This window comes from Hemiscyllium ocellatum, chromosome 17 (assembly GCF_020745735.1).
Source record: "Hemiscyllium ocellatum isolate sHemOce1 chromosome 17, sHemOce1.pat.X.cur, whole genome shotgun sequence".
Lineage (NCBI taxonomy): Eukaryota > Metazoa > Chordata > Chondrichthyes > Orectolobiformes > Hemiscylliidae > Hemiscyllium > Hemiscyllium ocellatum.
This window is the reverse complement of record NC_083417.1, coordinates 59903488-59916567: the sequence shown is the minus strand read 5'-3', so window position 1 is coordinate 59916567 and position 13080 is coordinate 59903488. Positions and strand designations below refer to the sequence as shown.

The 13080-nt window shown below is 42.8% G+C and overlaps 1 protein-coding gene across 2 annotated transcripts in view; it reads right to left on the bottom strand.

Annotated features, from left to right (window-relative positions):
* Positions 1-12020, bottom strand: part of gnao1b (guanine nucleotide binding protein (G protein), alpha activating activity polypeptide O, b) — a 229382-nt gene extending 217362 nt beyond the window's left edge. For both annotated transcript variants that reach the window (XM_060838215.1, XM_060838214.1), the window contains exons 1-2: positions 11507-12020; positions 11266-11308 (exon numbers count right to left, since the gene is read on the bottom strand). In XM_060838215.1, the coding sequence (XP_060694198.1) occupies positions 11266-11308; positions 11507-11624 (161 nt within the window). In that variant the 5' untranslated portion in view covers positions 11625-12020. The remainder of the gene's footprint in view (positions 1-11265; positions 11309-11506) is intronic.
* Positions 12021-13080: the final 1060 nt, after the last annotated feature.

The following is a 13080-nucleotide window of genomic DNA, read 5'->3' as shown; positions in this document are numbered from 1 at the left end:
CATTGCACAGTGTATTCATCTACATATCTTATCAATTCAAAACATGAGGTTACATGATCCTCTCATCCCATCGAGTAGCACACAATTTCAGTTCTTCAGTTTGAGGAAGAAGTTTTAATATAAGCGTTTAAGTACATTTTTTAAAAATAAAAAAAGCACACATTTACCAAAGTTAAAAACTGATGGAAGATAGTTGCAAGGAAAGCTGAAGAACAAGATTAAATGGAATTGCATTATCAGCAGGAGACCAATATATTGGGCATCAAAGGATGATGTCATCATTCAGAGTGAGACACTTCAGTCTGCATGAGTGTCCAAAAATGGCGAGTAAACAAGGGTACATTCTCATAAACGAAGCAGGCACAATGAAACAAAGAAGAGCTAACGATAATGAGATATGAACTTTCATTTCACTAAAAGTGGAGCGGGGTCTTATCACTGTTAATTCAAACACAAATGGTACAGTTACCCAGGCTGTAATAAACATTTTAGACCTCATGTAATACCACACACTAATCAACACATTAAGACTTTATTAGACAATATAGTTGAGTTTGCAAGGCAACAGATGGTTATACTTTCCCCTCAAAGCATTTTCTATATTATTAGCCTGTATTTCTCCTTCTGCAGAATGGGACTGGAGATTTTTTTCACATTTGCTGCAATGAGAGGGAAGTCACTCGCATGTTACTTTCCATTGTAGCTCAGAACATCTGGACTCTCAACACATTCCATCCAAAAAAACTGAGGGAACCATTAGTTTAGTATATTAGTGTAAAAGGTTGGTAACATACTTTCAATGGTAATGTTGTTTAATTATAGGAGGAGCTCAGTGTGCAGTTTTGATACATGCAATAGAGGGTTAGACACCAGATATTAGGATCTTCCCCACATGGAGCCAGTATAATCAAAAGGTGGAAAAATGACAATGACAAGCTCTTCTAAACAAAATCGTTCTCATTTTTGTCATAACCTTCAGTAGAACTTTTCTTTAATTAATGCAAACCTATTAAGGAATACATTCAAATGAAAACCACATAATTATCCATTGCATTTAGACATAAAAAGGAAATTATTGAATCAGAGCATTTTCTGGTTACCAATGAATACAAATATATTTGCAGAAAGGACTAGGAGCAGAGGATGTAGGAATTGTCATTTGTACTCTTTTTTGCAGAAACATTGACCACTGCTCTACATAAAATTAAAATAAAATCAATTTGGAAATTTAATACGATAAGAAATGCACAATTAGTTTATCAGCATTTGTTCAAAGAGATTAATATTGTAGTCATCACTCTTCATCATCATTCCTTGCCCCTTACAGGAAGAATATAGCTCCAACCAAGATGTGTATACACCTGGCTTAGCAAACAATGGGATCCAGAAACATTGCACAAAATCAGCCAATAATCCAGGATGATCCTGAAGAACAAGATGAATAGTTTCTTCAACCTTCCCCACAATCTCCCATCCTTTTCCATGATCTCAAAGAGCTCCCTTTCAAAAATCTGTGGTTACATCCCTATCTCCAACTGGACCCTCATTTCCTATTGGTTAAGTACCTTTCTCACTCAAGCTACTATCATCCAACAATCATTTATCGGTTGCTTAATTCCTTCCCACACAACTCAACTTCCACATTCCAATTCTAGTTAACATTATTGATCTTCGTCCAACTCATTACCTAAACTTGCACATGACCTTTCCAACTATCATTTCAATACCAACCTTCGTCTCTCTCTGAGGAATCTGAAAGCGCTGTCCCCTTTTAGCTCTCCTGCAACTCCTAATTTGGATTCCTCCAGTCCACCTTTTGTATTTCTTAAAGTAAAATGGCCTTTTTTAAATTCACAAAGACCAGGAGCACATTACAAACAAATGAAAAAAGAACATGAGTAAGATATTCAGTCCCTCCAAAATGCTGCGCCGTTCAATAGGATCATGATTGCAACATCAAATCCACAGTCTTGCCAATACCTAATAACCTATCAACCTCTGCCACAGAAATATTAAAGGACGCTGTTTCCATTAGCTTTGCCAGGATGAAATGTCCAAAGATCCACGACGCTCAGGGAGAAGGTTTTGCTTCATCTCTGTTCTGAATAGGCAGTGAGCCCTAATTCTAAGTTCTCCCATAAGAAGAAACATCCTTTCCACATCAGCATTGAAATCTAATCCTGAGGGGTCTTAACAATCAAATAATGTCTTACTCTTCAAAATTCCAGCCTCAGCAACTCATCCCTATACCCAATATTAGCATAAGTCTTTTTCACCAATTAGGTAATACATTTCTTGTTCATTCATCCTACCATGTGGACAATTTCACATTTTTCCATATTATATTCCACTAGCCGCTATCATTACCTACTCATTTAACTTATCTATATTTCTTTTAGCTTCCTTATGTCTTCTTCACAACTTAATTTCCTACCCATCTTTGTGTCATCAGCGAATTTGGCAACCATATCTTTCATTCCTTCATCCAAGTTATTTATATGCATTTTAAACGGCAGCACCAATCCTTGTGGCACGCCACTTGTGATATCTTGCCAACTTGAAAAAGACCCATTTCTGCTTACTCTTAGCTCCCTGTTAGCCCATAGATCTCAAGACAATTAAATAAAAAGGAGGCCCAGCCAAAGGATGAGATGTTGGGAAGGGTGATTGAAACTTTGGTCAAAGTAGATGCATTTAAAGCAAAATTCTTCAAAGTGGAGAAATTAAAGAGAGGGTTTAAAGAGGAAATCCCAAGATGTTAGGTCAAGGCTGTTGAAGGTATTGGAGTGCTAAAGGAAAGAGATGCACCTTGATGTATCCATAGTTCTAATTAGTCACCTGCACCTTCCTCTTCCAGTGATTACCCTTGAAGTATCTGTCTCAGAAATACTGTCCCCATAATTAAAAGAAACTGTAGTTAGTATTCCTGCAGCTTCTCTTTCTTCCCTCAAATCAGCAGCACAAGGATTTACACATCCTTGGCTCTCTGTTTCCTAAATGTGTTCTGCCCTTCAGAGACATCACTTACTGGAACAGCATGACCACACCCTTATCTGTTATTTGCACCGATCGCTAATCTGCCTCCATTTCATTAGGCTGCAAGCCCAATACCAGATTTTGGTTTGTTCAGCACTTAATATCAACAAGATGAAAACTGCCTTCAATGACACCACAACCTCTGCTGTGGTCCCTTCCTACAGACTTTTTGCCACTCAGACTGACTAACTGGAATCTGCTTGAATTTTCCAACCTCACCCCCGAAGCCACTAAGTGCTATTTTCATGCCCCAAAACAATAATTTTATTACTATCTTCGTGGCTATCCACTATCACAAACCCCTGTTCCCCTCATCCCCATCGACATACCGCTCCACAACATGACTTCTTCAATTATTTACTGTCCAAATCCCTCGCTAAATTATTTCATTCTCTAACAGAGTCAGATCATAAACAGCAAGAACAATACCTGGGCAGTTAATTTGTTTATGTCAAAGTTGAAGGAGGAAGGTTAGTCAGGGCATCAAGACAATTTCCTACTTTTCTTCAAATAGTGCCAAAACAATCTCAAAATATATACCTGAACCAACACAGGCATGTTAGACTCACACAGAACAACCGGTCCAAAGGACAGCATCTCCAGAGTGCTGAACCAGCCTTGGGTAGGAGGTGAGAATGCTTATAAATAATTCAAACTAATTAGGGTGTTTGGAGATTGGACCAAGTTTCACTTTTGTCATTCAAAGCACCTTTAGACACATCCAGGTTGATTCTCTATGCCAGCCGAAAGGATGCTCCAAATCAGATGCAGTGTAGGTTAGATACAGGTGAAAATTCTGTCAATACTTTCCTATCAAGTGCTTCCTAACTACTTATAAAGTGTGCTAACTTCATATCAATTGTCCTGTACAATGTGCCTTAAACATAATCCCATCACTAGCCCATAGCGACACTCTTATTTCTCACAGCATTCTGTTTGAGTCATAGAGATGTACAGCACAGAAACAGATCTTTGGTCCAACTCGTCCAATTGTATATCCTAACCTAATCTAGTCCCATCCTCCAGCACTTGACCCATATCCCTGTAAATCCTTCCTATTCATATGCCCATCCAGATGCCCTTTAAATAACAGCCTCCACCACTTCCTCTGACAACTCATTCCATACACACACCACCCTCTCTTTTATATCTCTTTTATATCTTTCCCCTCTCACCCTAAACCTATGCCCTCTAGTTCCGGACTCTCCCAGCCCAAGGAAAATACCTTTCCCCCATTTATCCTATTCATGCCCCTCATGATTTTATAAACCTCTATAAGGTCACCCCTCAGTCTCCAATGCTCTAGCCACAGCCTATTTAACATCTCCCTATAGCTCAAGCCCTCCAACCCTGGCAACATCATTGTAAGCCTTTTCTGAACCCTTTCAAATTTCATAATAGGAAGGAGACCAAATTTTCACACAATATTCCATAACTGGCCAAACCAATGTCCTGTACAGCCACAACATGACCTTGCAACTCCTGTACTCAATGCTCTGACCAATAAAGGAAAGCATACCAAACATCTTCTTCACCCACCTATCTACTTGCACCTCCACTTTCAAGGAGCTATGAACCTGCACTCCAAGGTCGCTTTGTTCAACAACATTCCTCAGGACCTTACCATTAAGTGTATAAGTCCTGGTCTGATTTGCTTTTACAAAATGCAGCATCTCACATTTACCTAACTTAAACTCCATCTACCATTTCACAGCCCATTGGCACATCTGATCAAGTTCCCATTGTACTCTGAGGTAACCTTCTTCACTGTCCACTACACTTCCAATTTTGGCCTGACTGATAAAATTCATATCAGTCCAGGTTATAGACCGACACCCAGTAGGGGCAGGGTTGAAAATTACCTGCATGCACTGCAACTAATTTGCAGAGAGCAAATTTTCATCTATATTTCATCCTGTTGGACTACACTGGAGCCTAGCCCAGTTTCCAGAGGTAAAACAAAAGCTTTCTAATCAAATGCATTCAGAAATGGAGAAGGAGAACTCTTTCAATTGACAACCACAGGATTCATGCAGTAGATATTCAGCTGACAGTAGATACAGATCTACGAACCTTATGAATGTAAAGTTCAGTAATCTTAAGCAGATGGTTAAAATATTCAAATTCTTAAATTTGAAATAATAAGGTCCAACTGTGGGCAAAATAATTTTAGTTATGAAGATTCGTTATGTAGAATCTTGAAAATATTTTAAATTGCAGTTCTTTTTCGAAACTTGCGTGCTTTTAGCATTACGCTGTCATGAACTTCATCTGAGCTACCACCCCCAATCCCCCCACCTCCTTCCCTCCATATAGTAATATTGCTACATAAAAACACAGCTACAAACAATCTCTAACAACAAAATTTTAGATAAAATGACAAGCTTAAAATAAATAGATTACATTTATACAATATCAACCTTTGTACTTTTGACTGAGTTTTTTTTATAAGACATAAGCATTCTTGTGCTTCCGAGCAGACTGACCCTCTTTACAAACAACCAGTTATACAGGATCAGGTGCAACAATTCACTGCCACAAACCTAATTAAGAATTCTCGAGATCAGGGACCTAACAATAACACTGTAGGGAATTCTAAAATAAAACAAAAAGAAACTTCATCATTTAAATTTCTGTATCCTGCTCATTATTGCAGACTTTGAAGCAATTCAACAATGCTCAAACTCTCTCGATGGTTAACCATTGTGGAAGTGTATCTGAAATAACATAACTTCCTAACCATTTAAAAGTGACTCAATGATTAAGATTCTTGAAAAACATCAATTTATTTGATCTTGTTCTCAAGTTCAAGATATTGTACATGATAACCGATAGTTGCGGAAATTGTTTAATACTAAACAGTAATTTGATAGTGATGAAGATTCAGTCTTTGCAAGTTCACAATATTATACAAGTGGTTACAATACATCTCTGTCAATGCATGATATTCAAAAATACGCACCTTCAGTTCTAAATTTCAGTGCTCTAAGAAAAGGATCAATTCTCAGAAAACAATTCCACCCAATTCTGACTTCCACCTACCCAAAAGTTTCCTTGAAAGATTTAATCATATAGTAACCCAGGATTCATCTCTTCTCACGTCTGACATTTGATCCACCTTAGATAGAAATTATGATTCCAACATTGGTACTGCTCTGTTCCAAAAATGTCATTTTTTGATATTACATCTTTCAGATGTTTGGGGACATAAGAATTTTTTTATGTGGACTAGGACACCTCTTGGTATCTATCAGTTGTGGCATGGTAGCCCTTTTTAGCTCAGATACATCTCTCTCTGGTTTTTCCATATATCATTGGAAGGAAATCAATGGGTGAGCTGCACCAAATACCTAAAGTTTGACTCTAATCTGAAGTAGTATAGAACATACCAGGATTCAATCTTGAGGAGACCAACACCAGTAGTTGGGTCTGTTCTCACTCTCTGCCAATCAGCTAATGTCTAAATAAATCATAGAAGCCCTACAGTATAGAAAAAAGGCCATGCACCTCATCGAGTTAGCACCAACCTTCGAAGAGCACTCCCTCCCCACACAACCCTATCCCCATATTTACGCTAACTAATCCATGCAACTTGCATATCCCTGGGCACTATGGACAATTTAGCATGGCCAATCCACCTAAACTGCACATCTTTGCCGCACCCAACAGTAACCCATGCAGCCACAAGGAGAATGTGCAAACTCTACACAGACTGTCACCCAAGGCTGGAATCAAACCTGGGTTGCTGGCGCTGTGAAGCAGCTGTACTAACCACTGAGCTAACGTGTTGCTTGTAAATCCAAATATTTTATGAATTTTGCCTCTTCATTCCACAGTTCAGACATGAATGATGAATTATTCTTAAGAACTGTCAATCTCTTGCATCATAGGAATTTGCCATCTTGTTATTCTAAAACTGAAGTGTGCTGGAGAATCGAGAGGCATTCAGTTAACAATGATTTGTTTAATGTCATTGCCACCACATTATTTCCAGGGGAATAATTTTTCTATATAAATACATTTTCCAATTTTTGAGATAAATTACCCTGTCCAGTTTGTTTAAACAGCCTCTGAATTCTCAATTTCTGTGCCCATCACACGATTTGTATTGTTCACAAAACGCTAGGCTGCAAAGAGACTGAAGTGTGCTACAAGCTAGTGATGCACTGAACAGACTACACAACTAGAACAATGAAAGCAACTCTAGGCCCAGTTACCAGTGTCATCAGAACCTGTGACACCTATGCACATATTCTTCACAATATCGCATGCAACTGAGGAATCTATTTCATAGATTTTTCGTTTATTTTAGATAGCTGACAGCAGCATGGTGATGACACAAATTAGTTTGCTATAATTAAATTATGCAGTAAAATGATCCAATTTCATATACAGCTTGAACTGCGTGAATTCTATTTACATTTCAGAATTGCATGGCGTTTATTAGCGCATTTTCACCGTGCTATAAATGCCATATAAATGCAAGCTGTTGTATAAATTGCTGATGATGACACCTCAGTTTTGATGGCAAAAAAAACTGTACCTGAGCCTCACTGTTCTGTAGCAGCTACAGGAACTATAACTGCAGAGATATTATTCCTGATCCTTCCGGACACCAACATATATTTTTTAAAAATCAGTGGGTCCCTTCTGCACAAGAAAAGCATGGGAGGGCTCCACTTTTCCCACCAGTCAACCTGAATCCCAAATTTCAACATTCCAGCATCCGGAAAATCTTGTTCCAGCCCTTCTCCTTTGCTGTGTTAAAGTGATGACAGTGAGCAAATTCTGCAGCACTGCCGGCAAAGGAAGCGACAAGGCGCCTTGATGCTCACGGACTGAAGCCTTCCAGAGATCGGGCACTTGACAACCCAACACCGGCAACAGAAACAAATGTGCCCGGGCGGCGGTCAACCCCGAGACAGCTCCCAGCCGCGGGGAGACCGGCAGAGACAGCCACCCGCTCCCCCCCCACCCCCACCCCCCTGTCCCTATGAGCCGAGTCCAGCCGAGCTCACCCGAGGCTGCCTCTCCCGGCTCTGGGCGCTGTCCACCAGCCAAAGCGCCTGAAAACCCGCTCGGGACGGACCCGGCTCTCTGCGGCACCCCGAGGCCGGCCGGCCGGGGGAAACAGCTCGGCGGCTCCCGCTGGGAAGGAGCTCCCCGGGCCGTCAGGCGGACTCAGCTCCGTACCCCACCCCACCACCCCCAAACCCCAGCCCACCCTGGGGCTCCTGACACTGGCCTTCGCTCCAGCCAAGAACTGGGGCTTCACCATGAGAGAGACGGCCCCGAAACCTAACAACAAGACGCTGCCTTTAGGTAGCGCCTTTAACGTGAAGTGGTTTCCGGGCAAGTCGCCAAAGGCCTGGTCAAGGAGATTTTTTTTATTAAAGGCGAGCGCTGTAAAGGCAGGAATTGGAGGGAGAGGTGCAGGTGGGAGGGGAAGGGGGTGTACAGGGGACGGGAATACCAAGAGCCTGGGCTTCGTCAGCTGAAGGTACCGTTTCCAATGATGGAGCAGTCAAAGCCAGGGCACCTCAGAGCAGCTCGAATTACTGCAGCGCTGATTTCCAAGGTCTGTGCGGCCGATAGAAAGACAGTGGCTACAGGGAGGAGTGAGGCCAACGAGGGAGTTGAAATAAAAGGATGAGAATTCTAAAAGGAAGCTGTCGGGAACAGAAACAAATCGACGATCTCAAAAGGAATGCCGTGACGGAAATCAACCTGCAGGGCTTCGGGGATCGAGCGAGAGGGTCTGGCTGAACTACCCTGCGGGGACTGACAGACTGTATAACACGCTGCTGTTTAGGAAATCACTCAATGACCACGTACTGGGGGTCAAGTTGGGCCAGAAAGTGTTGAGTGAACAAGACTAAGTGAGACATATGACACAATACTGTCAAGAAGTGTGGTGCTGGAAAAGCACAGCATCCTCCGGCTGCGCTTTTCCAGCACCACATTTTTCGACTCTGATCTCCAGCATTTGCAGTCCTCACTTTCTCCCATTATATAGCATTGGATGATCTAATGTTCATGGAGTGCAGAATACAAGAGGTGGGCCAGGAAAGACTGTCTTAACCAGGTTATGGACAAAAGTTGCAGAAGATTGAATTGATGGATGTAGGGATACGTACTGATATTGTTGAAGGTGTAAGCACACACAAGCTAAAACACTGAACCTTGAATCAAGATAAACCAACCCAGGTTGGTAAACAGACCCAGGTCATTTCATGCCAACACCAACCAGAACTCCCACACCCCATAGCCAAAAGACACCAGCTCAGGCCACATTCAGCAACTCTGCACTGATTCCAACCAACACTGCACAAACCAAATTTGCATCAAAAGCCAACCACATTGAACTAACCTAAAGTCCAACACAGAGATACAGATCCAAGCTACAAACTCAACATTGATAAATAAAGAAGATATGTACTCTGGTTCACACATCCGACCAGTTACATATAAAATCGGTTGATCTGGGTTAGGAGACATAGAAATCTTTGATCGTGCAAATTGCATTCTGCTGTAAGTCAAGACAATAGGTAATTTTTAAAAATTAAACAGATACACCAATAAATACAGACACAAGCTATAATATGCAGGCTGACTCAATCATAGAGGACAGCAAAAGCAGGCCCAGCTCTGAAGCATCTTCTGCTATTCAATCATCTAATCCTCAGTTTCATTTATCAGCCTTTGATCCAAATTTCCATTCTTTGCCCGACACCAATCTACCAAATACAGTCTTGAATATTTTGCCCAGTTGAGAATTTACAGTTGCTTGGGAAAGAGTGCCCTGGATTACTCTTTTTATGAAAAGGTGGCTCCTGATTTCAATTTTGAAAGGTGCCAATATAATTTTAAAACTGTGCCCCCTTGTTTTGGATTACCCGACCCAAGGGAATAGTTCCTGCGTACCTACCCTTTCAAATCCTTTTGTTATTTTAAACATCTCAATCAGTCAATTCAACCGTCTAAACTCTGGGGAACACAAGCCAAGTTTATGCAACCTGTCCTCATGCATTAACCCTTTAAATCTCAGTTCCATTCTGGAAAATGTGCACTATATTCTCTGTCAGGTCCATATCTCACACCCCCACCCCCAGAATGGGAATGGCTGGAGCCAAACACAGCACATCAAATGGGATCTCTCCTCAGCTCTGTAAAGTAGATAACATTCCTCTGTACATAACAACTTCACTTTTGTATTCCAGAACCCCTGAGGTAAGGGCCAACATACTGTTAGTTGCTGGGTTTTTTTTAGTACCTGATCACTTTTTGGTGAATTACATACATGAATATCCATAGACATAAGAGACAGACTTGGGCCAGTAAAACACAGAGGCTGGAATTGTCCATGCACAGTCATAACTTGTGCTATCGTTAAAATACGTTTCCTTTCCCCCTCCAAACTGAGTCTGCCAAACTACCTTGGAGACAAAATTGGGGATGGGTGTGGAAGGGTGGGACCAAACTGTTATGTGATCCAGATAATCTCAAGTAATGAGAAGACCACTAGTTCTTGAAACCCACAGATGAATTCTGGCTGACTGTTTATAAGAGGGAATCTTAAAATCTCCGTGAAAATGACAAGCGCTCAACCTGTCGTTCCTCTGTTTACATCGCATTCTATGTAATTGAAGAAAAACCCACATAACCGGCCTCTCAGCCGGTTTCAATCGATCAAACGTGACAGAAAAAAATACTGAAAGATGAAAGCTTGGCATTAAAGGTTAATTGGTAGCTGGAGATGATCCCCCCCCCCCCCCCTCAGCCCACATCCGCTACCCCTTAACACAAACACACACACACAGACACACACACCCGCGCCCCTCTCCCGAAGCCAAGTCTCAGTTGCTCCTATGGTGACAAGGGCTACAGTACAAATAGATCAGACCTACACCCCGTTTTTTTTAAAAGACACAGGGATATTCAGAAAAATAAAGACCACCCCCCAAATATATATATATATATATAAAAATCAGCCCCCAGTAACCAGACTGCACATGTTGGAAAGGGTGACAATCCTTTCACCACAGCCATCAATATATTGGAGATAGGAGGCTGAGACCAAAGCACTATAAATATGGCGGTCTCCTGTCATTAATATACATCTAACCTCAAGATACAGTCTCGACTTAAAATGAGGCTTAGAGAGAGAAATGCGTTATTAAAATCAATAGAATCTGAACAATTTCTACATAAAAAGAAGAAGCCACTTACTTCATCTGCTTTACGATGGTGCTTTTCCCCGATTCTCCCGCCCCTGCGGGAAAATGAAAGAAAAAAATGGGAGAAAACGTGAAAGAAAGTAGGTTCGGGGAGGGGAAAATGTGAAGGGATTGAAGGGAGTAGGGCAGCAGGCCAGCCGGCTGAGCGGAGCCTCCAATCCGCCTGAGAAGGCAGCCAGGGGTGGGGGTGTGGGAGGGTGTGTGTGTGTGAGAGAGAGAGACCGGTCTCTTACCGAGAAGCAGCAGCTTGACATCCTTGGCGGCGCTAATGCCATCCTCCTTGATGGTTTTCTCGATGGCTTTGCTCCGCTCCATAGCTGCCCTCTCCTCGGCGCTCATTGTACATCCCATGGTTGCTGCTGAAAAGTAGCACAAGCTCTTTCTGGCCTCCTCAACTCAACTCACTCACTCTCTCTCCCTCTCTGGGAATGAATCCTCGTTTGGAGACGCCGGGGATTTTAATCGCACATCCAAATCCAGGGGATGAAGTGGGTGTGGAGGTGGAGGGACTGGCTTCTTTACCTTTAGCGTATGGATGGACAGAAGGAAGGGGAAGAGAGAGAGAGAGTATGAGATTGTGGAAGGGCTAAAGGGGAGGGTTTGATGGTTGCTGTTGCAGGTCTCACCAGGGAGGGGAGTGAGAGAGAGAGAGAGAGGGGAGGGACAAGGGGGACTCTGGCCGGCTGTTGGACTGGGCGGCGGCGGCGGCGGCGGCAGCAGCAAAGATTCAGCCCGATCGCATCGTTGATCTGCTCACAATGGAAGGAGAGACAGAGAGTGCGCCAGGCTCAGCCCCAACTCCACACTGACGTCAAACAGACCGTGAGCCTGCGCCAATCCAGCAGCACTCAGCACTGCTGACTGCACCTTCACTACACACACACACACACAGACACACAGAGGGGAGGGTCAACCTCTCTTGTACACACCAGCTCCCACAAAACAAAATCCCTGCAAACCTTCTGCTCACCCACCCCCGCCCCCAACAATGCAGGAGCGAATGCAATCCGTGCATTTGCAAAAAAAAAGAGAAAAGAACATTGCATTGCAATAGAAAGGCCCAATGCAAACACCCAGTGCAGAATCCATTCCTGAAACACTCCCACGTTCACACCTTACATATGCACTTTTAAGTTGCAAGCATCTACTGCAAAGAGGGGTCGGCGATCCAGATGCTATTGGGGGGGGGGGCGGGGATGGATGGGGAGAGAGAGCTTATTGCATCAGCAGATTACGGTGGGCACTGTAAATTGATCACACCCATCATGTCACCCTGTTAAATGATTTTGACCACAGACAGAATCGCTCGCAATTAGGGCAATGAAACACCTAAGTTACCAGGATATGACTGTCTGGGAACCGTTGCTGCAAAAGTCAAAGGATAGACAGGCGGGGGGGGGGGGGGGAGAGTGGATATCACGCCGGCATCAAGTGCATTTTTTTTGTGTGTGTCTCTGAAAATCTCCAGCAGAGTATTATCGCTGGCAAAGGAAGCCGTGTTTCTATTACCCGGGCAGTCGGGGCGAGGGTCTGCACAGCACGGTGTCACCGAACTCTGAACCCAGGAAGATCCAAAGGTGTTCATTCACCCGCCCCCCCCTCTCCTTCTGGTCACCCGAACCGTCCACACCCTTTACTTCCCCGATTGAACATGAAGCGCAAACAGCCTGTTCATTGCTGGCATAGTAACATCTGGACCAATCCACTCCCCAGAACAATCACTCCCTCCCGACATCTGTGCTGTCGTATATCCGATCATCCGTTATCCATTAGGAGGATTATGGTTTGCTAAACGTTACATAAAACA